This window comes from Alligator sinensis, unplaced genomic scaffold, assembly GCF_000455745.1.
Source record: "Alligator sinensis unplaced genomic scaffold, ASM45574v1 scaffold1012_1, whole genome shotgun sequence".
NCBI lineage: Eukaryota > Metazoa > Chordata > Crocodylia > Alligatoridae > Alligator > Alligator sinensis.
In genome coordinates this window covers 1,360,512-1,387,049 of record NW_005842104.1, presented here as the reverse complement: position 1 = coordinate 1,387,049, position 26,538 = coordinate 1,360,512, and the positions used below count along the sequence as shown (strand labels likewise).

The 26,538-nt window shown below is 39.9% G+C and overlaps 1 protein-coding gene across 2 annotated transcripts in view; it reads left to right on the top strand.

Annotated features, from left to right (window-relative positions):
• The window catches only part of MCPH1 (microcephalin 1), a 206,897-nt gene that overhangs the window by 34,162 nt on the left and 146,197 nt on the right, over nt 1–26,538 (top strand). Inside the window, exons 11-12 of one of the 2 annotated variants that reach the window (XM_006024488.1) lie at nt 20,665–20,702; nt 23,285–23,447. The exons of the other annotated variant lie outside the window; for it this stretch is intronic. Of the exons in view, the coding sequence (XP_006024550.1) occupies nt 20,665–20,702; nt 23,285–23,447 (201 nt within the window). The remainder of the gene's footprint in view (nt 1–20,664; nt 20,703–23,284; nt 23,448–26,538) is intronic. 2 annotated transcript variants of the gene reach the window in all.

Genomic DNA, 26,538 nt, shown 5'->3' with positions numbered 1-26,538 from the left:
AGGGCCCAGGACTGGGGCAGGCACTGCATAGAGCCGCTGCGCTGCAGGCTCCTGGCTGGCTCGGCCCTGAGCACCAACTGCGGCAGCTGTTCTCAGAGCCTGGGGAACAGCCTGTAGCTGCAGCTCCCACTCCCACTATACCCGGCGCACACAGAGACCAAGCAGGAGCCCCCTGAGCCCTGCGTCCTGCCCCAGCCAGGCAGTGTCCCTTCGTGGGCAGGGTGGCTGCACCTCATCCCCGCAGAGCTGCGCAAGCTGGCTGGGCCCCACCTCTGGTGCTGCTGGGCCCCCCGCTGTTGCCCGAGTAGTGGAGCCCTGAGGCATCCCCCGCTCCCCACCTGACACCAGTCCTCTATTTACTGTTTAAAAAAAAAAAAAAAAAAAAAGCAACATTAATGATTATTAATAGTATTAAATATGCAATGCATCCTGCCATGTACCCCCTCCGCCCATTTTGTTTTGTGGTGTTCCGGCACCTTACAAGGTACACATTGTGGTTTTTTCAGCACTCCGGCCAAAAAACGTTGCCTACCCCTGCTCTAGTGTATGTTGACCGCAAGCTGAGTTTTTGATTGTTGCTGTGTTGGTGTAAGGGCATAGGCAGGCAAGGTTCTTTGGTTAGATGCGATAATTTTTATTAGACCAACTGAGTAGTTGGAAAAAAGTTCTTAGCAAGCTTTTGGGAGCAGTCACCCTTTGTCAGGCATAGGGAGTCTCTGCTGGTCTGAGGCTCGAAGGAATGAGAATTCCTTGGAGAATTCTATATTTGATTTATTCTTTTATTTATATATTTCCCCATTAAAGCATTTTTCTCAGTAAATATAAACTTCCCAGCAGCAAATCAAATTAAAATAAATTACACAAACAAATGTACATAGAAAATTGGTGGAAGGTGGAATTAAGGTAAATAGATAACATTTCTTGAGCACGTGAAATTAAATTGAAGAGAATGCTGAGAGAATTCTAAAAATTAGGGCTCCTCTACATGTGCAGATGAAGGTACAATGAGATATAATGCGTGGTCCACACAGTCGTGCCTCCTGCCATGCATGATCCCATCGTGCCTTGTTGCTGGCGCAGGGGAAGCCCATTCTTGTACCAACAAGAAACAAGCTCCCATGACTGAGAGCCCCTTCAGTTGAGTGGCTCCACCCCCCACCCTGAGGCTGGGGGATCACAGCTGCTGTGATCTCCCAGCCTTAGGGGTTCATGAAGGAGAAGTGCCAAGTTGCGCGCTTAGGACAAAACAATCTCATGTATGGTCTGAGGACTGACTGTCTAAGCAGCAGTTCTGCAGGCAAAGACCTTGGGGTTACAGTGGACAATAAGCTGAATGTGAACCAACAGTGTGCCCTTGTTGTGAAGAACGCTAACAGTGTCCTGGGCTGCATTAGTAGGAGCATTGCCAGCAGATTGAGGGAAGTGATTCTTCTCTATTTGACACTGATGAGGTTACACTTGGATTACTGTGTCTGGTTTTGGGCCCCACACTGTAAGAAGGGTGTAGACAAATTTCAGAGTCCAGCAGATAGCAATGAAAACAGTTAAGGGGCTGGGTCATATGATTCATGAAGAGAGGCTGAAGGGACTGGACTATACATGTGCCCAATGTCTGATCCAATGTTCTAATTAGAACATGTCAGAGCAGACTTGATTAATCAAGTTTGTTGAAGCATGCTAATTGACCTTGGTGTCACGTGTATTCGGCATCCCTGTGCTTCAAACTGTTGGCGGGGTGCTTTAACTAAAGCTTTAATGGTGCTTTAACTAAAGCTCATCAAATGAGCCTGCACCACCATTTTGAAGCATGGGACACTGAATGCACAAGATGCTGCATGTGCTTTAATTAGCTCCTGATTGCAGGTTGTGATTGTGGTGTTATTTTTCAGATGGTGCAACACATTGTGAATGATTGCCCAATTATATCATGTAATGGTGATCTAAAATCAATCCGTGGAGCTACCCCTGAAAGCAGTCGAATGGTTATCAAATTTAGATCTTAATCTATGAATGTTGTAATACTAAAATGTCATATGAAAGAAGTAGTAGTAGCTCCTGAGAGCTGCTTTAATTAATGGCCCCCTCCCTGCTCCGGAGCACATTTAAAGACACCCATTTAGTCTGAGTGGGGATTTAATAGCAGTCTTCAACTACCTCTTTAGTGGCTCCAGAGAGGATGGAGCTAAACTGTTCTGTGGTGGCAGATGACAAAACAAGGAGCAATGGTCTCAAGTTGCAGGAAGGAAAGTTTAGGTTAAATATTAGGAAATACTTTCTCACTAGGAGGGTAGTAAAGTGCTGGAACAGGTTACCCAGAGATGTTGTGTAATCTCCATCCTTGGAAGTTCTTAAAAACAGGATAGACAAAGACTTGGACTGGATGATATAGTTGGGGATGGTCCTGCTTTGAGCAGGGGGTTGGACTAGATAACCTCCTAATGTCCCTTTCAACCCAAATTTTCTATGTTTCTATGAAACCCACAGGGCTGCAGGACTGTAACTGCCACAATTCTCTAGCCTCAGGTACGAGAAACCACTGGGGCTGCGGGATCTTGGATGTCATGATTCCCTAGCCTCAGGGGTGCATGAAGTATGGCAGCCACAACTCTGCAGCCCTGGGGGTTTCACAGATCCCCAGGGCATCTGCGCCCCCCAGCTGCCAAGACCCACCTGGTCCCAGCACCCAGTGTCTGCAACTGTTGGATTTTGAGTCCCCGTATTGCCAGGGCCTAGAGTCCACAGCTGCTTGGGCTGAGAGTTACCTCTGTTCTGGGACTCCCAGCCCTGGCTAGGCATGTTACATCCCTGTGGCTGGGAGCCTCCTCAGCTGACAGGGCTCCCACTTGCAGGAGAGACCCCTGCTACACATGCAAATTAAAACTCAATAGAAGCCAGCTATAAATACATATTTTCAAGGTTTAACGTTATAGTTGATTGGACCTTTTACAGCATGATAGCTACTTTGCATATGTAGCTGGTTCCAAGTTTATTATGTACATGATCCCTATAACATATAGAGGGAGACTCAGTCAGCTAAAGTGGTTAAAAATCTTGGACCAATGTTCTGCTATGAAGCTATCTGAAGAATTTTGGACAAAACAGCTGATCAAAAGAGCTATTTTTCTTCTTTGCTAAAATATTTAGAAGTTGCAATTATTAGATAACTTCCACATTATATGCTTCTTGTGGAGGCAGGGTACTGGACTAGATAAACTGGTAATCTGTTCTGGGATAAAATTCTGATTTTACTTCCTGTCTTTGTTTATACTATTTGATTCTTTTCTTAGCTGTTCACTTGCATTCTTTTTCTAACAGAAGTATAACAAACTTGCTGCAACCTCTTGTTGATGCCTCAGAAGGTTTCTTGTCCTGACTGAATCATTTAATTTCTTGTCACTGAAGTCTGGCAAAAGTGCAATACGCAAGTCTTTTGCGCTCATTAGGAATCAGGACATTGAACCTTAAAATAATGCTGTTTAAATACTCTATCAGATTTGTTGCTCCAGATTCATTTGTTCTTTAGAAGAGAAGACTGAGGGGTTATTTAATTGTTGTCTTCAAATACTTAAAGGATAACTATATGGAGAATGATAAAACTCTTCTCTGTGGCTACAGGGGTCAGGACAAGGAGTAATAATTTTAAATTGCAGCAAGGGAAATTTAGGCTGGATATTAAGAACTTTCTCACCATGAGAACAGTTAAACAGTGGAGCGTTACCTAGAGAGATGGTGGAATCTCCATCCTTGGAAATATTAAAGAGCAGGTTAGAAAAACACTTGTCTGGAATGGTTAGACAAGGATAGGATGATGTTGCCCTGAGTATGGATTAGACCTCTTGAAGTTCCTTCCTTCCACACTTTTCTGTGCTTCTACTTCTATGAGGTTTTTAAAAACAAATTACAATGGGGGGCGGCAAAATACGGCCCACAGGCTGGATCTGGCACACCAGGCCATTCTATATGGCCCATGGGGCTCCTCCAGAAAAACAAGTATTACTGGATTGCAGCTGCTCCTCTGAAAGCTGATGGGAGGCAGGCTTTCAGAGGTCATGCACTGACCAGGTGGGCTCTGTGCTTCCACCTCCAAGGGGCTCCCTGCACTCCATCTGGGAACCCCAGATGGGGGCACCGAGTGCAATGGCGTGCAACTGGACAGCAGGTGAGTAGTGATGGGAACTCCTGCCTGCAGGAGGGAGAGGTGAGGTGGGGTTTGTGGGTAGGTGTGGACCCCCCTGCTGGCAGAGGCTGCTGCAGCAGCAGCAGGTGGTGGGCCCTTGGGGCTCTCCTGGCCTGCTGCAGGCACAACCCCCAGTGGCGCATAGCTCCAGCTGAATCCTGGGAGCTGCATGTGGTGGCACAGAGCCCACCTGCCATGGCCTGTCTCTGTGCCAGTACATGGGTCTCCTGGCAGTGCAGGCGGAAGCTGTGCACCATAGGGCTAAGCTGGACCAGCTCTGTACCTCCACGTGGGGCTTCCAGCACTCTAGTGGAGAGCTGCCCATGAAGACATGGAGCCTGCCTGTCCCAATGTTGTGTGACTCCCCACAGCTCCTTGTCCACGTGCCATTGGGTTGGGTGTGCTCTGTGCCTTCAAGTGCAGCTCCCTGCTGGAGTGGTGGAAGCCCCACATGGAGGCATCCAGCCAGATGGCGCATGGCACCTGGCTGTAGTGCCAGGAGCCTCATGTACTGGCATGGAGCCAGCCCGATCTGGATTGAAGGCCTGTGCTAGCGGACCAGGCCAGGCCGGCTCTGTGCTGTCATGTGCAGCTCCTGGGATTCAGTAAGAGTTGTACGCCACTGGTGAGCTCTGTGTGCCATGGGCCAGAAGCACCCTTAGGGCCCACCACCTGCTGCTGTCGCTGGAGGCAAGTGCTGTTTGCTTGGGGGGCGGGAGGGGCGCACACACCCACAAAACCCACCCACATCCACAGAACCCTTCACAAACCCCACCCCCCCATGAATCTCTCCCACATACATGCACCCCACCCACCCCTACATGATATAAAAGAGTAAGACTTTATTTTGAGCTAGTATGCAATAATCTCTATATATACTATGTAAACACATGTAAATCAGGACAAAAATATTTTTAAAAATAAATATTGTGTTCATTGTCCAGTGTAACAATAGTATTGCAAGAAGTGTGCTGGGGAGAGCAGAGGGGAGAACAACAGCAATAAAATAGATTCAATTTTTCAGATTAAATAGAATATTTACATTAAATATAATTTTTACTCTTTTTAATATTAAATAATGTTTACTCTTTTGCTCCTTAAAACTTATTTTTAACTTACATCAACCTTAATGAAAGGAAATTTATGAAAGGTCCAGCCCCTAACAACCATGACACTTTTTTTTCTCTGCTATTGTAATACAGCATGCCTTCCAGCAATCTAAATTTACGTACTGAAGTGACATGAGTCGCTTAATCATTCTTCTAACTTACATTATAGTGAAAAAGTGTGGTTCTTCAGTATTTTAGTTATATGTGGATCCTATTGCTCTAGTTATAGAAATCCTTTTAGAAATGCAGTCTGTTAAAGCCATGACTTTAGCTTGTAAAAAAACAGTATGGGAAGCACTGTTAAATTGTAGTGAGCTTTCCCTGAAACTTAATTCAGAATAAAAGTCTGATAAGAAATATTTTCACTGGTCATAGGAGTATTCCTTTCTCAGGAAAGAAGATTCTTGCAGTAGCTTTTCCTTTAGTTAAACTTTGAAGATAACTGTCTTCAGGTGACAGTGTATCAATAACTGTTTAGGATTTAAAATATAAGTAGTGTAAAAGACATTACATTAAAATAGGAAAAATAAAGGACTTGACATATAACTGACAGTAATATAAATGACAGTTAAGCGTTACAGTTATTTGATTGTATTCTTCTCCCTATTCTAAAACAGACCAAGAATTGTATATTAATAATGATGTCATAGTGTTATCTCTAACTCTTTCACAAGCTTCAGACTCCTCATACAACTTGTATTTGTTACTGATGTTTGGCTTTTTTGAGCTGGTCTTAAAACAACAATTAAAATCTAGGGTGGTCTTACTACAGTATTTTTGTATCTGGATTACAAATTATTCATGTTCATGTATCCTTCATTTATCTCTATCACTAACAGGAATTGAATTAAAAGGAGAGTTTATATTCATAATTCTGTCCAAGTCATGTTTATTGGGTTGCAAGAGCTGCAAGCTGCTCCCAAGTTCAAAAATAGGAGAGATTACAACCACCCCTAACTTCAATAGTATCTGGAAGTTCAGTGATTTTGTTCATTGATTATTAGGATTATTTTAGGTGGGTAAAGGTGGGGAGAGTGTAAAACCTTTTGTGGGGGGCGTATTAAAGAGCTTTTCATGTTCCTCTTTAAGGAATCAACTTTGATTCTCTGCAAAGCAAAGAGTTATGTTTTCAAATAGGCTGTGCTATAAGAGACAAAGAGTGTGGATTAATGTCAGCAAGTGATTTTCCTGAATCTTTGAGGTGTGTGGAAGGAGAGAGCCAGGACAAAATAAATTATTTGAACGTTGCAGTACATTTTCTCCTTGTAATATGAGGATAAATTATATGGCTCTTTGTCACTCTGCCTAGGAAATGTCATTAAAAAAATTGAATTATTTAAAATCAAGCTCATCAAGGAGGGATCAACAGCAAATAGGCAGAGCTCTTTTCTCCCCAGCACCACCTGGGGTGACGAGGAACAATGGTCATAAGCTGATGGAGAATAGGTTTAGGTTAGAGATCAGAAGGCAATATTTTACAGTTAGGGTGGCCAAAGTCTGGAGCCAACTTCCCAGGGAAGTGGTCCTCACCCCTACCTTGGGCATATTCAAGAGCAGGTTGGACGATCACCTATCTGGGGTCTTGCAAACCCAGCATTCATTCCTGCCTGTGGTAGGGGATCAGGCTACATGATCTGTTCAGGTCCCTCCTGACCCTAGCTACTATGAAACTATGAAATATTAAAGAATTCAAACCTGTTCATGGTAGCCATGTTGAAGAGTTATCATTTTATATTAGGGATATATGACTGTGGCGGTCACTGCTTCCTATCATTAGCAGAGACATCTTTTGAGTTATCCAAGTAGCAAAAAACCTGCATCTCCCCCCCCCCGCTTAAATCTTGTTATCAGATTTGTTTGGCTGCCTGGCTGGAGAAAAGACTTCTCTTCCATGCTTTTCACTGAAGAGATTTATTTTATTCTGACTCATTCAGATTGCTTAAGGGCTTTTTGATTAAACAGGTATTATACCCCATTTTCCTGGAAAAGGTAAAGTTAATCATAGGTTCTTCTGATATTTGCTTACATTTTACACCTAAGCCAGGGTTGAGATGAAAGCAGACTGCATTATGTAGACTCTCCTCAATTCTGGGCTCATTAAAAACAACAAAACCAACCCCCCTCTCATTCTCCCCTCTATACACAGCCTTTTTCAAAGGAGTGTCTCTTTAAGACTTTGCTATTGTATCAATAGGAATTTGATTAAGGTCTTATACTACAAAAATTATTTTGATTAGTAGAATGAGCTACTTTAGATGTTAATGTGAGAAAAGAGTTAAGTGTGGTGAGGGATAATGAAAACCGTATCTTCTCAGATGGACAAGACAGCATGCACTTAGTTGAAATTCCTTAAGGTTTGTTTTTAAACAGCTTCATATTGGCATGCATGCTTGTAGCTCTTGGATTTGAGTGAAGGTACAATTGTTAATGTTGCACTTATGAGGGTTTTTTTGTAAAGGAAAGGGATTTTATAACAAAAGTCTAAGCTCATACTGTGGAGAAACTGGTTATGAAGTAGGCTGCTCTGGATTCTGTTATCAGAGTATATAACTGTTTGGGGAAAATTGTTTACAGCAAAAGCTTTTAGTATTTTGTGAAACTTCTGCCTTTATAAAAAAGATAAGGTGTTTGGCCAGAAAGGCAAAGAAGGTACAGGTTGCCCATATTTGAAATGTGTCATTGTGGTCTGACTTGGATATAAAAAGTTTTTACCATGATAAATATAGTCTAGTCAGATACATTCAGGTTTTGTCTTCCACTTAAAAATTACAGAAGTTAATTATTATGGTTAGAAACAAAGCATTTTTGGTACTAGAGACGTTAGACTCTAACTTAAAATTAGAAATAATCTTATTTAAAAAAAAAACAAGAAAGGGATGGGGAACATTAACATTTTTTATAATTCTTATTAGGAAAACATAAAGAAGTTTCAGAGCAGCATAGTGGTTTAAGGGAAAAAAGTGCTTAGGGTCACATGTGGAGAGAAGAGCATGGATGACACTTAAAATATGTTGTTATTGGGTGCTGAGGAAAGGGGTGAAGTTGGGAATGTGAATTTCCTGTATCAAGTGGATGTGATGTATTTGTTGTTGCAGGAATCTGTGAGAGGGAAACTAATTACTGAATTGAACAATAACTTTTTTAAAGTAAAATTTAAGGCAGCAGATGGGGGGAGGTGGGTTCACACTCACTCATTCAGAGAGCAGAAACTCAAGTCTTTTGGGTATTTCAGTTACAAATCATCAGTTGAATTAGAGGTTGAATTTAAAAAAGAGAAATTATTTCCATGAGCAAGACGCTACTTATACTATTGTTATAACCAAAAAGTAACTGTGATAATTTTTTTAAAGATTTCAACGTTTGGAGTATTGCCTTCATTCAAGAACAATGTCTAAATCTAAGAACAGTCCTTCATTTATAAATTTGAATTGAATACACCCTTGAATAATGTGAATTCAATATAATGTCTGAGTGGCTGGGCACTGCAAGCTTCTCAACAGCATGTGCCATGCCACACTGCACCATATGGGCATCCCCTCCATACTGCATGGCAGGCACTGCCAGTGCCCCCATTCTGCATGGGGTCCCTGAGTCCTCTGGGCCATGGACTCCCTTGGCCCCATGGACAATGCTGCTCCAAACCACACACCTCTATGGGCAGGAGCAGGAATCAAAAGCTGGAGGAGGGAGAGGTAGATCAGAGACCCCAGTAGAAGCAGCAGGAGAGAGATTGGAGGAGCAGCGACAAGGCCAGCAGTTGTGGGGGGGGGGCTGCAAGTTAACCCCTAGGGAGCTGCATGCTGCCTTTGGGCCACCAGTTAGAAGTAGCAGCCTTTGATATCTCCAATACGCTGCTACATTGCAGTGATGTTGTATTGTGAAGCCTCATGATTCAGACTCATGATTCTTATTAAACTTTGGATACAAGAAGCATATTGTGCTCTCCCAGCATACCACCTCCTACAGAATTTCAAGGTATAATTTTTTTCACCTCTGTATTCTACTCTGTACCCTAACTATTGTCATTTTTAGCACCCTGCCCAGAGCCACCTTGCCATTCAGTGGAAGAAGCAAAATTCTCAAACTTTATAGTCTAAAGCAGTGAGTCTAAACCTTGTTATACTTGAATTATCCTTTATTAGACTCAAGGCACCCCTCAGAAAAAGCCAGCTCTTAGCTTTCACTTGTTTTATGATTACGGTGAAAAAAATTCTACTGTTGCAAAGAATTCAGAAAGACCACAACAGGACAGAAATATTTTTATTCCTGCAGATTACTATTTGAAATCTCTGGGTTTATCTTTTAAATCTTGTTTGCATGCTTAACAGTGATAATTTTGTGCACCACCTTTAAACGTCTCCCTGGTTGGGAATCACTGGAGTTCCTATTACCTTTAATTCAAAGTAAAATCCTTAGTGATGTTAATGGAAGGACAGTACAGAAATTAGCAGTAAAATACAAGTGTTGTGAGGAAAAAAAATAAATGGGCCTTTTGTTTCCATTTATTCAGTACCTTATTGTTACATCAAGTTTGAGGTCGTAATTAAAATATCATGCCAGAAAACCCAGGAGTGTATGCCAGGGTGCTGCAAATGGTTTGGCAGTGAGTCACTGAAAAAAAAAAAAACAATTTCTCCTTTTGGCTTTGGAAACCACCAGAAGGAAAAACGGCTGCTAGTTAGATCCTCCCATTTCGGATACTGAACTTTTGGAAAATGCACATCCTATGTAAACTAGGTGATATCTGGCATTACTCTGTAGCCCGGAAATCCTCTAGTTTTTGTAATTGCATTCTAAATGAAACTTGCTGTAAATCAACCTGAGCAAAAGACTTCCTAAGCCTTATTTAATTATCAGTTGACATACTTTTTGCATTAATAGACTTCTGAGTGACTTAATGAGCATTTTTTGCACTCATTTAAATTAACACTTCGTGAGGACATAGTGTGTATTGAAAGGAATTGGTGGTCCTCAGTACAGTAACAAGGACAGTGCCAGCAATATACCATCATGGCCATTATTGCACTACACTGGGTGCCAGCTTGCTGGGAGGTTTGAGGGGGGCACAGCTGCTGCTCCACAACTAAGGGTCTTGGGTACTATGGTAATGCACATAATATATAATAATCTACTAAGAGGTTTGTTTGTTTATTTTTACTTATGCTGTATTACTCACCATACATAGTTATATACTTCTCTTTTTACAGAACTTAAAAGTTGCTGTATTGCAGATTTATGAGCTTTGAAATCAATTGATTGAAGTTTTGTTTGAGTATAAACTGAAGCATTTTATTTTTAAAACAAAGTTGGAAGTCAATGTGGGTGGGAGAGATGTATTAATATTAAGCAGGATTGCAAAATCTAACAGAGAAACTGACTTTTAAAGCAGAAATTGTGACTTTTTAAATGATTCTTTATTCCTGGTTTATGCTAGTTTTCAAACTGTATATATATATATATTTTGTTAAGCAAAGCACTGCTGTAGTATTACTGTTATATTGACTTAACAGCAAACCATCAAGTTAATTAACAAACCAGAGCAGGAGGTTCTGCTGTGGAGGTACATGAGAGTATAGCTTCACACATTTAAACAGTTGAAAAAAGGGAAGGGGTTTCAGTATTTCAGCTCTGGCAGTATGGTATTTATTTTTAAAGTATAGCTATAGGAACATTAAATAGCTCCCATTTAGCTTTGAACATAATGCTTTTGTTTATATTGCAATTAAGAAACAGGTTTAAGCATGCAGAGCCTTCTTCCATATTATTTAGACACAGGAGCAGTCATTTCAGAGATCCTGGTTTTTTCTGATTAAAAAAAAAAAACAACCCCAATTTTTGGATTAAAAAAAGTTTACCCAAATTCCACATTTTTCTGAGATTAAAATGAAATGCCACTACTATATATATGTGTGTGTGTGTGTGTGTGTGTGTGTGTGTATATAACCCTGGGTGTGACACTACCCATGCCTTCACCCGAATAGTGGGATCCTGGGCTACCCAGTAGCCAGTGGCCTTGCCCAGTTCCTTGGGTAGCTGCTGCAGGGTCCCCGAGCAAGAACCTCCCTTACAATCAAACAGCCTTGCAGACCATTATAAAACTATGTACAGTATTTAATTATTTACAGGGTAATACAGGCTCTTCCTGGACTTTTTCTAACATCTCTCATTCAAATCCTACTGGGGTTACATCACCCTTCTCTCTTCCAAGAGGGCTACCTCCAAAACAGCTTCACTTGCCCTTGGGGTATACGGTCTCCTTACTGAGACAAACTGTCTCTTCCCACTCTGTTCCTCTGCAGGGCAGCCCTTCCTATTCCTTCAGGTGGGTCCATTTTTAATGTTGCTACATATATAATTTTAATAAAGGAAAAATGTGGGTTTTGGGTTACTTTTTTTAACCCCAAAATTGGGGATATTTTTAGTAAAGAAAACCAGGATCCCTGGTCATTAGAAAACTACCTGGTACTTTACGTAGCAATCATTTCCGATTCAGATTTGGTATAGTTTTTCAATTTCACCCATTAAGCTGTATCAGTGTGGTTCATTCATTCTTTTTTTGTTTGTTTATTCTTTCTTTCATTTGTTCTTTCTCTTTCTGATTTACTCCTCTCCCATTTCTTTCCTATAATACCCTTTTTGTTTATTGTTTTTAATGATGTTTGCATGCATGTGTTTTTATCAAACTGTCATCTTCTCTTCCCTCTCTCCACACATTATTTTTGCCCTCCATGCTGTTTTCTGATGTTGGTTTCTTTCTTCTCCTGCTTAATTTTCCTCTCTAATTATTATGATTATTGAATGCATAATGATCAAGTAATGATATTCTCTACTCAAAGTTAATTATGGGGAATGTTGTTTTCTGCTGTCCAGCTCCCACTGAGAAGTTAATCCACATTCCTACCTGCTTGAAAGGTGGGAAAGATTTGGGGATTCACATTAGTGTTGACAACAGGTTCTTCTGGAAGCTTCATTTTTCATATTAGTGTCTTAAAAATCTAAAGTTATTTGCCCCATCTCACACAACCTATCTGATTGTTAGGAAAATTGTTTTACCTTTGGAGGCTCCTGGCTGATATGAATGTCTTGATCTCTTACTGTTCCTGCCTTGCAGTCTTCCTGCTGTTGTGATGTACTTGTCTGCCTAACTTTTTAAATTAGGCATAAGGGGTGTTTCACTGCTTTGACCTGCTTTCACTCTTCGTGAATGAGTAATTCATTGCTGTCTGTGCTGTTGATCATTGCCAGACAAACGTATTCTAAAGCTGCAAATTTTGATGTAGAATTCACTTGTGGTGGAGAATTGTGAACCAGAACTGTTTTCATTTAAAAGTATTGTTTTTAGTCTTTGTGATTGTAAAAATAATTTGTAAAACTGTGTGTAAAACATCTTAGGGATGTTCACCAGGGTTTGAAAATAAGTTGAAATAATTATTATTAAGCATCTATCATCTAAGTTATGGGAGGTCCTGAGGACTTCTGTTTGTTGTTGCCACGATATCTAATTTTTCCAAGATTCTGTGGAGTTTGGTGGTTTTGCAGTGAGATTTGACTTTTTACTTCATTCAAACAACAAATATTTATTTTTGTCTCTTGTTTTGCTGGGAACTGTCTTACTTTGCCCATCTTTTCCCACAAGGTTCAGTTGGATTACAGTGCATACATTTTGCAGCTAGAGCTAAGATTCAGTTTGTGGAAGAGAACAGAGTCTTCAAGTGTAAGTTGGCAAGTTGGATAATTATTTCAACCAGTAAATGGAGGGAGGTCAGCTGGAGTAGATAATGTATGAATAATTTTAATATTTTTGTAAAAGTCCCACTGAAACTAATTTAAATAAAGAGATATTGCCAACTATGGGAGACAGTTGTTTGTGCATTTGGTGTGTGTAGGAACGCAAGGGACTACTACACGTTCAGATTAAAGCTGCACAGAAACCAGCTGTGGGGTTGCATATTTTCAAGCGCTAACTTTATAGCTGGCTGGCTCTTTTTATAGCTGGATAGTCATTTTTGTTTGATAGCTACTTTACATATGTGGCTGGTCTTACTTTGCATGTTTGGCTGGTATAAATTTATCGCGTAATTAACCAGTTAACTGCGGAATGTATTTAATGTGTAGCAGGTGTCAAAGTTAGTTTCATGCCAGCCGGATAAGTTAATATAATGAAATGTAGTTTGTTGCTGAGGACTTTGATTATTGAAGTTTGAGAGTCTGAGCATGTCATAGATTGAAACTGACTGATTCCTGACTGTTTCAGTTTTATGCTACTGGTTCTGTCTTATGCCCCCATAACTGTAGGCCTAGAATGCAGCAGTGAAAACCTGAAAGCAAGTACTGTTTTGTTTTGTTTTGTTTTGTTTTGTTTTGTTTTGTTTTGTTTTGTTTTGTTTTGTTTTGTTTTGTTTTGTTTTGTTTTGTTTTGGGGGGTTGAGGAATTGGTAGAAGCCTGCAAGGGAAACATATCATCTAAAGCCAAATAGGACAGGGAGTACAAAACAGAGAATGTTGTTCTTGCTTTCTGTGTTTATTCTTAACTGGACTTTGTGAATGTAAGATAGCTTCCTGGTTTCATACTGTCACTGGCATGATTCCCTAACTAAATCCAATACAGTATTTATGGTCATCCTTTCTGAACACAAAATATGGAAGGTTCAGTTCTGTTATCTGGCTCGGTATATGAGGACCACCTGAGGTACTCTGTTTCTATCCCTAAAATAACTCCACTCTAGTAGGCCATGCATTAGAGCTAGTAGGAGAGTATTTGGACAAAAATATTGCATACCAAAAGATGGTATAAATTGCTTGACAGCCTGTGTTTCTTGGACAAATTCCACTTGGCCTGAGGACAAAGCGAGATCTAACTTCCGTAGGCCTTAAAACCAGAACTTAGCTAGTGATAAATTTAAAATATTATTGTTACCAAATAACTTTTTATTGTGGTTGTATTTCTTCTTGGGAGTTAGCCTACAAAACAAATTGAATGTTCACTTTGTAGTTTTTTACCAGATGGTGTGATGTTCTGTTAGAAACAAAAATCAGGATTCTTGGAAAGTACTGTGATGGTTTTAAACCTTCAAGGAACACCTGCTCAAACTTAGCAATAAGTGAACATATTTTGAGAGTCTCTCTTTTGTGGTGTTAGGTCAGTTCACATACAGGAAGTATCACATTGTTTTAAGTATTGGCAAGGTTTAGAAATGCTCTTTCCTTTAAAGTATTGAAATACATGTTTTATATTTCATGTGATTTGGAAAAAATATAGCTGTTGGCAGACTCTACAATGAAATACTTAATGCAACTGTGTATATAAGAAAATGCTTAAAGGGCCTGTAGTTGCCTAATATATAATGGTATGCAGTCCAAATTTAAAATAGAATTCAAAAGAATAATCTTCTGTTTAAAAATACAAATATGCAGCTCTTTAGAAATCAAAGATTAATGATGAATAAAATGCCACCTTTTCCAGTGTTTTTAGTAGCAGTAATCCTGGTATAAATGTGCATTAGAAACTCATAATGATGCTCCCCAGATGCTTTTTTGCTAGTTAAAAAGAAACTGTTAACTCAAAAAATATTTTGTAATAAAACCAAAATGTAAAATAAAACAGACAAAAGTATCGTAGATGAAAATAAATTGTATAAAAGGGGGTTAAAAGGGAGCAAAAGCAGTTAACTTGAAAAATGTAAAACTGAAAATTAAGATGCATAATTTGGCTCAATTTCCGCTGGGTAACTATCTTAAAGCACTCTCTGTCCTTATTGAAGTAATAAAACAAAATGCTGTCTGCTTCACTAATGATCCTTGACTTGCATAAACGTTGGCTTTTGGTTGAAGATGGAATAATTCTTAAGAGGGAGAGAAAATAGTTTGGTTTTTAGGGTGCATAAACCTAAAGCCCCACAGGCTTAAGGTCTGTAGGGTCCAAGGTCTACATGTTCGTCAATGAGTTTTTGGTCCTGCACATTAAATTTAGTACCTCTAATGGGGGGTACTAAATAAAAACGCATTAGGCTGCCCTAATGTACAGTAGTGGAGGCACATGCTTTTTTGGTGACGCTTAATGCCCAGTAGCCCATTTGTACAGCACATTAATGTATTAGCACGGTTTTTGATGTGACACTTTAATGCACAATAAAATAGGCTACTGTACGTTAAACTGCACTTGTAGACCTTAAGCCTCAAAGGTTGCTTACAGTTGAAAAAAAAAAAATCCAAAGCGGTGCTTTACTTTAAACTTATCATGTGCCACACCTCCTTCTCCCCCACTTCTGTCCTCCCCCTTTCCCCCTCTCCCATTGTGGATGTATGTAGTATCAGACTGAATCATTTTAGACTAGACCAGTAATCGAACATCTGTTCCCAACACAAGGTCCCAACACAAGGTCCCTTCCCAACACAAGTTAGGCTGCAGTCTCCCAGCATCGCAGGATGCATTGCGGCTCCCCACTAATCCCTCCCGCCCCAGCAGTGTGGTCTTGCCTCTGCTCCAGCTGAGCTGTGTGGCCCCGCCCCAAGCTGTCACAGAGCTGAGGCAGCAAAGCCTCTGTTTTCCACCCCAGCCAGAGGTGACACAGAGGGTGGGTGCAGGGGCGGGGGGGGAATGGTCCCCGGCCCCTGTTACCAGATTTGCCCATCACTTTGGGGTGTGTTTATTTATTAGGGATACGTTTCTAGGGTCTTTGTAATTCTGTCAATGTGCTGCTTGTGTTACTTGTGTTTCTATATGGAGCTGTATATCTCCCTTCTTCAGGTTCTCACCGCCAATGGAGCTATCTTGCAGGACCCAGTTTCAATGGGGCTGGTTTCCTCCAGTCACTAAATCAGCCATATACACACAGATTAATGTGACACGCCTGACCCGGCCAGGTTGATCAGCATGGACAGGCTGACACCTTCATATGCCAAGAATCAGTTCATCAGAGCAACAATAAATTGCAGTCAGACACAAGCACACAGGTAGACAGAATACTTCTGAATCCGGCTGTGTGTCCAGCTGACACCCTCAGGGGCCAGCATTCAGTTCATTAGGGCATGTCTGAGCCAAACTGGGTCAATCAGCCTGTACAAGCTGATCCCCTTATGTGTTTCAAACTCAGCACGTCCCAATCTTTAGCCTCTTGATGAGCAGACCCCACAGTATTTTTGAGCTTCAGCAGAGCAAGTGGGGAAGGAGAAGTAGAAAACAAAAAATATACCCAGTTACTACTAGTTTGACTATAAATGTATTTATTGCTAAGTATATGAAATACATAATGGTACTAGTAGTAATAGACATGCAAAGGAAAACAAACACAAACAATTATAATACTACCCTGGTTTCACTGAGTATTTGGGGAAACTTAGCTCAAGCTTAACTAATACAATTCAGTTTCAGAAATCTATGCCTAGAGAGAAAAAAAAGAAAAGAGAGAGAGAGCAAGAGCTGGGATCTCACCAGTCCAAAGCACTTGAGTTCCAATGCTGGCAGGTAAAGTTCTTAGCACAATCCTTGAAGGTAGATGATCTGTTTCTTCTAGCTTCTTAGGAACAACAGTGGATTGTGTCAGAGTGACTTCTCCATTTGAAGCACACTTTGCTGCTTTTTTTTACAGATTTTTATACCCTCAGTTCAGCTTCTTCAAAGCATTTTTTTTATAGTGTAAATAATTGTCTTTTCTATTGACAAGGGGTTATCTGGTTTGGAACATCTCAAGAAACTGATTAACATCCAGGAAAAACATAAGTTTTTAAGGAGTAACCAGACACTTAGGAGCCAGCTTGAAATTCCTATGGATAGCAGATATACTGGATGGGATACCTCATTGTTTCTTCAGAAACCATACAGAGCTTGCAGCGTCAGCGTTTTGGATTTTTACCTGTTGTGAACAAGCCTCAGCTTAGCATGATTTTTCATAACTTTTGTGGGGAGGACTTCCACCAGTCATCCCAGGAAAAGCATGACAACACTTGTGGTCAGGGCTCTAATGGGCTGGACACTGTGATGCTGAGGCAAAGAGACAGAGTCAGAGTGGGTATGCCCAAATGTTGCCCATACCCCCTCTGACTCAGTCTCTTTGCCTCAGCATTCCCTAAGCCGGCAACTGAGTTTTAGTCAATCAAGTTTAAGTAGGACTCCCATAGTGGGCCCGGGGAATGTACTGTCCGAGATGCCTATTAAACTTTTACTTCTGCTTGGGGGGGCGGTCCTTTGTAAATCCAAATTAGAATTGGTCTGATAAATGCTGAGGTGGGTGTGTGTAAATGTGGGTTGATTAGCATTTGGAGCACAGATTCCCCATCATGCAGTGCTTCCCTGCTTCTCTGGTCCCAGAATTCACTGCGGTCTTTGCTTTGGGCGTTCTGTTCTCCATCTTCCATGTAAATGAATTGTCATCTGATTCCATCGTGCATGCAAATGAGACCTAGGGCAGTTGTTTCACTCTTGTCACCCTTATCTGGAGGGCTTTAGGTGCGGCTCCTACTGCATTTTCATTGTCTTTTGTAATCAGTTCTTGTTCAGGTAGAGGAGAGGAGGGGGGGTGGAAATCTTTGTGAGTCAGACAGGCCATGTCCTGTGTCAGAGTTCCCCAAGAACACAGAGCTGAGAGGTAACACCCCCACCAGCCAGGGTCCACACAGTGGGGAAGGGGGAAGCCCCCAAGGCAGAGGCTTCCTCCTTGCAGAGTTCAGCTCTGCCAGGCAGTGAACATCCCAGCCCCACCCCCTCACCAGTCCCCCACCCCTCAGCTTCTGGGGGTGGGGCGGGGGAACAGACCCCCCCATTATCTTCCCCTCAGCCTGGCATGCACAGCAGTTGGGGGTTAGGAGGAGTCCCTCATGGCAGAGAGCAAGGGGTCTGGCGAGGGGGTGGGGCTGGGGCGTTTGCTGTCTGACAGAGCTGGGCAGCCTGGTGGAAAAGCCCCTGCCTTCAGGCCTTGATCAGTGCAGACATCTGCCTGCCTTGGCTAACAAAAGAGTGAATGAGAATTCTGTTTGTTAACAGTCTAATCTACACAGTTTAGAGAAACCTGTGTAGATTGGATCAATTCCGTTTGAGGTACTGTGCTTAGTCACAAAGGCTCTAATGCCTCCTGATTATAATCTTAATTATATTAAATTGTATTTCACTTATTCGCAGCAAGAATAGATTCCCACCCATGGGATAAACTAGGATTACCTAGAATTCCTAATTGCTAGACTAGATTTGAGTTGTTGAATAGACATAGAATTATAGACAATTTGGGCTGGAAGGGACCTCAGAGGGTCATCTAGTTCAGCCCCATGCTTAAAGCAGGATTACCCCAGACTAGACCACCTCAAACAATTTTTCATCTGACCTTCTTTTAAAGACTTCCAAAAATGGATCTTCTATAACCTCTCTGAATAGCCTCTTCCAATGCTTAGCCACTCTCACAGTGAGAAAGTTCTTCTAAACATCCAACCTAAATTTCCCTCTCTATAGTAGTAGTATAGTATAGTTGTAACTACCCGTTTAAGTATATAGGCTGTTGTCAAATCCCACCTCAGTCATTCTTTTTCCAAACTGAATGATCCCAGTTCTTTCAGTTTTTCCTTGTATTTCATGTGTCTCAAAACTTGAATCAGATTTGTTGCTCTCTGTTGGATTCTTTCCAACTTGTTCACATCTTTCTTGAAGTGCAGTGACCTAAACTGGACACAGTATACCAGGTGAGGTTTCACCAGTGCCAAATGAACAGAAGAGTCACTTCCCTTGACTTGCAAGCCAATGCTTGCAGCCTAGTATGCTTTTTTAATTTTTTTATTTATTTTTTTGCAACAAGAGCACACAGTTCATATTCAGTTACTCATATTCAGTTTATGGTTGTCTGTTACTCCCAGGTTCTGCAGCCTAACCAGTACTGCAGCCTATCTCATCTGTATTTGTACATTTGATTTGTTCCAGCCCACATGTAGGACTTTTCACTGGTGCTTATTGAGTTTCATGTGATTAATTTTGGACCAGTTCTTCAGTTTACAAGGTCTGCAACTTTACCATGCTTAGTGCCATATACAAATTTGCTAAATGTGCACTCAATCCTATCCTTCAAATCATTAATGAAGATATTAACTAATACCAGACCCAAGACAGAACCTTGAGGAGCCCCACTCAGTGCCATCTACAACATCAAGCCATTGGTAACTACTCATGGAGTGATGATCCGACCAGTTTTGTATCTGCCTTACAGTACTGTCATCTAGACTCTATTCTTTAATCCACTAATGATAATGTCATCAGAGACCAAGCCAAAAGCCTTATTAAATTCCAGGTATATCATATCCACTGCTCTCCACCCCACCAACAGAGAGCCTTGTCATACAAGGAAATCGGGTTGGTCAGGCATGATTTGCTCTTGATGAATCAGTGTTAACTGTTGCAAATCAGCCTGTTTTCAGGTTCCTTGATAACCTGCTCCATGATTTTTCTAGGTATCATGGACAGACTGTCTGGTCTGTAACTGCCTGGATCCTCCTTGTTCTCCTTCTTCCCTTTTCAATAAATAATAATTTTGTAGTGGTGGGGCATGAGTGATCACTGATAAAATAGGTCTTTTTTAATTCTATGATTCATTACTGAGTAAGATGCAGAGTGAGTTTCTAATGTGTTGCTCTTTACAACTAACCTTAAACTGATTTACAGTATTTCAGACTTTCTAGAACTCAGAGGAAATTACTGATGGTGGTGGGAAAGAATTGGGGAACTTTGTTTGACATGGGCAAGATATGGGAAAAGGGTAGAAGAGCCTGATTTCTTTGATTTTTTTTTTTTTTTTTTTGTGTGGAGCTGTAGGTTTCTGCAATTTTTTTGTATTACATAACTGTTTTAAGCAACCTATAATTTATCTTTTAAAAAAAATCCTTCTTTCAGTTTTTCCATATAATTTTAGTACATTTGTGTGTTTGAGTATTTATGTAAACAGTAATATAGTGCTTCATTGGTATTTTCTATCAATGAAGGTCTAGAAAATGTGGCGGAGCAGAAACAGGTCAGTGGGCCATGGTTTTAGGTTGTGTTCTCAAAACCTACACGCAGTATTGGTGATAGGTAAGATGTACTTTTACATAAGCAGAAGCAGTATAGACATACCTCTATATAAGACCATTGGTGCATTTATTTAAGTGCTGGAATATGCTAGCAGATAAAAGAAATGGTAGAAGTTGTAAATTGATATTGCCTTTCCTAGTGCCATTGGGCACTACTAATATGTTTGGCCTTGGAAACAAGTCACCTGCAATCTAGTCTGAGTTCTTGTCTTGGAATACTTGCATCTTTATTATCACTCAGCTTTTTGCTTCAGTGGTACTTATTATAATTTAGTTGCTCTGGGAAAATCTTCCATATATTTACTTTGTTTTCTTGCTCTTCCTTTTCTAAATTTCTAGCCAACAAGAACACTAGTCATGACAAGCATGTCTTCTGAGTAAGTATTAGATACTTTGCTGACTTTCTATTCAGTATAAAATTTGAACTTCAATATGAATAGTCTTTTCTTGCACAAACTGCACTGAATTTAATATATAGTCCATATTTGAAAAATTTCATTCTCATGCTAGACTGTATATACGTAAAAGATCTGTAAATCGACTTTAGGGTAATAATACTAAGATGAAAAAGTTGAGAATTTTTCTGAGTGAATGTATACAGCAAATGGGTGGAATTTTAGCCTGAAAGAGCCTTTTTTCCACATAAATTTTGAATTGCTTTTGTAAAGAATGTCATAATGAACTGAAACATTGGATTGGATGTTTTCTTTGACATAAATAGCTTTTAAGGAAATATTAATTTTAGGCTTTTTAGACACTCAGTTACAAAACATTAAAAGCAGCTCCCCCTGCATACTTGTGGAAGAATTAATATTTTTCTGGCATGCTCTTATCTTTCTTTTTAAACTCTTACAAAATAACATCCAACAAAAACACAATTCCATATTTTATATTATGGTTGGTTACATTTTTTTTCAATCTTTTTCAAAAACTCCAGTTATTGGCGCCACCCACAAATCTGTTTCGGGTTTGAAAACATTAATCAAATCATGATAGTTACGTGAAGATGAGTACTAAAATGGCACTCAATTACTGGCTATCTTTAAAAGTTTTGTACATGTTTCTGTCAATATTTTTCTCATAAGCCTAAGTTAATATTTCAAGAAAATGGAAACAAAGTACATTTTCATTTTTATCTTGTTCCTGTGTAATAAAACATGACACTGATGGTACTGTCCATCTATGAACCTCAGTACAATTCATAAACCACTCAGTAATACATCATTATAAGACATGTAAATATGATCAGCGTGTTACAGATGAGAACACTGAGTTTCAGGCAAGCTTTCATATTCAAAAGGACACAGAAAAAGTCTTGGCAAAGTTGGAAGAGAATCCATATCTCTGGACCCAATCATAAGGCTGTCCTACCCATGCAAGCAAGTACAAATGTATCTGTATTGTTTCCATACATTCCTGATGTAAAATCTGCTTTACTATTATTATTGCACATATTTACTATAAAAATATTTTGTGATAACCAACTTTATTCTTCAGAATTCCTTTTATGACCTGTGCTTTAGTCTTTCTGCAGTTATGATGCATGATAAGGTTGTGGCCACCAGTCTATGGGTGGGGGAAAGTCCTAGGAGAGCAAAAAAGAATCCAAAATACAAAACCAGCTGTCAACAACCTGTTTTTCAGTCCAAAGAGGATACAAAGACCAAAAAAGGTCACTAGAATTTAACTGTATGAAGTGGTGAAGTTGGTGGTGTCGTGGCATCATTTTTTGGTCATAAAGAGCATATCCTCACCTATTGGTCTACAGCAGTACCTGTGTGTGTTTCACTGAAATGCAAATCAGTATCCTCAGTTTTGCAGTATACTGAGATATAAGCTAGTCAAATTCTGTGATCTGTGAAACACTATAAACAATCTAAGAGCTATTTCAGTTTTTCATATTGTAGAATTTTTCCTCTCCTAAAGAATCTTGTGAGTATATCAAAAAGAGCCAAGACTAAGTCATAGTGTGAAATACACATCCCCTGAGCTTGTAGTCCAGCAGGGTCAGCATCCTCTATGGATTGTAAAGTTACCATGACCTTTGTTAATGTGCTCTGTCAAGCTGAAATCCTTTTTATGGTTAAAAGGAGACTGAAGATTTTCCAGTTACATCTCATGACAAATAACCAAGGCCAGGATTCACACAAATGTGTATAAAGTTAGGCTCCTAAGTGTCCTGATTTTTTTTTTTCAGAAGTGTTTCTTCACTTACATCACCTTTTGATTTCAGTGGCAAGTCAGTTTGTTAAGCTGTTTATTTTCTTTGTTCCATAGTTCCTTTAAATCTCAGTTAAAAAAAAAAAAGCTGCTGCTTTTGCTGTGGAGATTGCTTTTTGGGTTTGTTAAAGTTGTTCTGTGTTCTGTTTGTTTTAGCTAGCTTATTTTGAGAGCTTTTTTAAAGTTACTTTCTGCAGAGAAAAAAATGGCTGGAATGAGAGTGCCCCAGGGCTTAAGGAGATGTCCAGAGTGTGCTTGTGCTGATTCAGTAATGGGCCCCGTCTGCTTTGTCTGGGAAGAGCAACATTATGTAGGATGTGGCTCCACTCAGGATTTTTTCTAAATTACTTGATCTCCAGTAGAATACCATCGGTATTTTATCCTTCTTCACAAGATTGCTAGTTGTCAGATTTGTGAACAGTGTAGGCAATTGAACTGGGCTTTGGGGCTATAAGGTGCCAATCTACCCTATCTACTGCCTAAATTATTAGGTGACATAAGGAAAGGAAACAAAAGTGAAAGAAAATAGGACGAAGGTAGGGGACAAAAAGGCAAGAGGAGTCTGGTGAGCATGAAGCCAAGGTAAAGGCTGAGGGAAGATGAAGAAGAGGTTTAGAACAAACAGCCAGTCAGCAGAGGGCAGTTAAAATGTATGCAGATTTTTTGCACATGCTACTGCTGGTGTAATAAAAATGTTCATGTGGAGTGATGCTGATTTTTTTTTTTTTTCTTTTGGCAGGAAACAGAATACTGTAATTCAGGTGGTGAATAAATTAGGAGGCTTTTCATTTTCAAATGATGTTTGTGAAACAACTAGTCATGTAGTTGCAGGAAGTCCTCGTCGTACATTGAATGTAATGCTGGGAATTGCTCGTCGCTGTTGGATTGTGTGTTATGAATGGGTAAGCAATGTATCTGAATTATACAGCAAAGTATATCATGTTTCTTTTATATAGCTCAAGTTTCAGGCATTAACAGTGCACACTACAGCATAAAGATACCTGAGCTAACTTTCAAGATGCTGAGTGGCCTGTGCATTACTCTGTGCTACCATGGCTAGACTGCTTTCAATTCCCAGGATAGCTCTGGTATCTCTGCACTGCAACATGTCTCAAAAGTTTGGTTTTTTTTTTACAAATGAAAGCCACCACTAAGATGTCTAACAACACACAATTTGATAAGTAGTATTTCTAGATAGGTTAATGGTTAGGACAAACCAGATTTGTTCAGTCCTAGTTAGAACATATCATTCCTATTCAGAATATTTCCACAAATATTTTTCAGTAATTCTATTTAAAATGTATGTTCTGAACTATGTAGTTGTGCATTTTTACAAACATGGAATACAGTGATTATTATAACACTCCATTGGAGTACTTATTATTGAAGTATCGTTTGGAGAAAGATAAGTGTAAAAGCTTAAGACTGAGTACCTGTGCAGACATTTGGTCTCCCAAGACAGGTTCTCCTGGGTTCCAGTTCTCTCAGGTTGCTTCCAAGTGTGGCCATTTTTGCGCTGAAAGAAAAATTATAAATGTCTGTACACATGTGGTTTCTCCTGGGAGAGCAGCATCTCAAAGTTTATATGTAGCCTGAGGTACAACGAGGGTGAGAACAAAGTTTGAAAACATGCTTCATGAGCCTTGCATGCAAATAGTTACACAGCTTGAACTGTGAAGATGTGTAGCATGTTTTCTTTTACTATGATTTCCCTATAATTTTCTTGTTTTCTTTATTAGTATTACTTTAAAATGTAATTGCTGTACCTAAAACAACACAAATAGTTATATTTCCTTTTTTCAGTCCAAAATACGGTAGATAATACCTGATTTGTCAGCAAAATTGTATAACCAGTTGCAAAGATATATAGGAACCTAAAGAAGTGGGTGCCTCTGAAAACCCCAGTAGGTGCATACCTAATATCCACTGAAATCAAGTTCACCATTTCCATAGGCACATGAATTTAGATTTGAAAAATGTGACTCGCCACTTTTTGAAAATACTTTTATATGATTTACTAAAAGGCAACTATGTATTCATAGGCAGTAGGTATTCAACATGAAAATTGTGTATTTCTATCTGAAAATTGTTTTAGGGGTCCATAGAGATTATTATAATGGCGATGTAAGGGAAAATATTTTCCTTTATCTCTTAATTTAGTTCATTTTGACAGCGTATATGAGGTATCAGTTTCAGTGCTGAATGTCACTTGCACTTCTTGTTTTATGCATTGTGTGTGATCTCTTTCTTTCATGTACTATCCTGTGGAGAGTCTTCATATGTGCTCTTTGCTAGACCAGTACTGACCAGGAACAATGCCAAAGTATCTTCTGTTTAGGAATAATTCACACAGGACTGTATTAAACTCAGTGCTTTCACAGACTGAGCCAATTTTATCCCTGGTATAATGCCAGTGAAGTGAATGGAAATGATTCAAGGATTAATTTGTTCCTTTAAGTATTATTGGAACAAGTCTTGAATTTTTCTTCACTAAGTTTTTTTCAGTGTGTTGAAGTATGAGCAAGATTCTCACTGAAGTTCGCAGATGATATGCATGAATGGAATCTAGGGAACAACTTCAGGGTTTAGCTTATTCTAAATCACGATGTTTAATGTTTTATTTGTGAATATTTTAATCTCCATAATGGTCTCTGAACTGTTCGCTTACTATTTTGGAGTGTGTAGATTTGTAAATGTCTGCTCGTAGTGGTGGTCATAAGGTGATTCCAGTAAAATGGGTCCATAAGCATATGGTTTCTAACAGACGTGAATGTATTAACTGTTACTAATACTGCAAGATCTTTTATTTTAAAAGTCTGGTTAAGGGACCTCTAAAATCTGTAGGGATCTACCCAAGTCACGGTGAACGAGGGGGATTTTCACAGGCTCCTCACAGCATGCAGAGCTGATTTCATGGCCTTTTCATGGCAAGCCTGCCCCTTGCTGTTGATTGCCTGAGGGACCCCAATGGCCCTGCCCTTGCTGCTGATTGGCCAAGAGGGCCATCCATCATGTAGATCTGCGCCTCACTACTGATTGGCCCAGAGGGCTGTCCATTATGAAGACCTGCCCCTTGCCACTGATTGGCAGAAAGGGGCAAGGCCATGTGATGGGTAGCTCTCTCAGTCAATCAGTGGCCAGAGGAGGGGGGACAAGAGTGGCTGCTATCTTTGCAGCTCCCCTTTGTGCCTGCAGTTCCCCCTCTCACCTCTGACAGGCTGAGATGCTGGGCTATAGCAGCCATGAGGACCGCTGGGGAGCCAGCATTTTATTTTTACTATGTTGGGGGTTTTTTTGATTTCACAGACAATGCCTGATTTCATGGCTTTTGCTAAATCCATAAAATCGTGAATGAAGTAGGTCCTTACTATTTTGATAAGAATATTCTTGTATTGCTTTTAGTTTTGTCATCGGCATCATTTTGCCTTCCTTTAACCCAAATTATTTATCACTCCAAACTCTTATCAGAGAGGAGGCAGCTGAAACCATGTACATTTGTGTGCAAGTCCATTTGTTTGCTGTGACTACAATGAACGGTTCCAAAAATTCATCATGAGAAATTCAGTCAGAGTCTGTCTTTGCCATTATTGCTAATACAGTGAATCCATAATATGCTTTCCTTTAAATAATCTTAAAATAACCACTCTGTGGCAAAACATTTCAAATTGGAAATTTAAATGAATGAGTTGGTCATTCTGCTGTGGTAGGTAAAATAAGAGGATTTCGTCCTTTTACTGGTGATTTTTCTTTTAGAAGATTCTCATGACATTTTTGAGACGCTTGTTTGCCACAAGCTTTTGACAACTGGCAATTGACAAAAGGCATTAAAAATTAGGCAGCGAAGTCAAACACAGAAAATTGATTTTTTTGTTTAACTTATCTATTTTACTCCCTTGTACCTATGTGATGGGTAGCTCTCTACCCATTTATGATCTAGTTTTTAATTACATGATCTAGTTTTTAATTACATGATCACAGGTTGTGTTTTTCCCT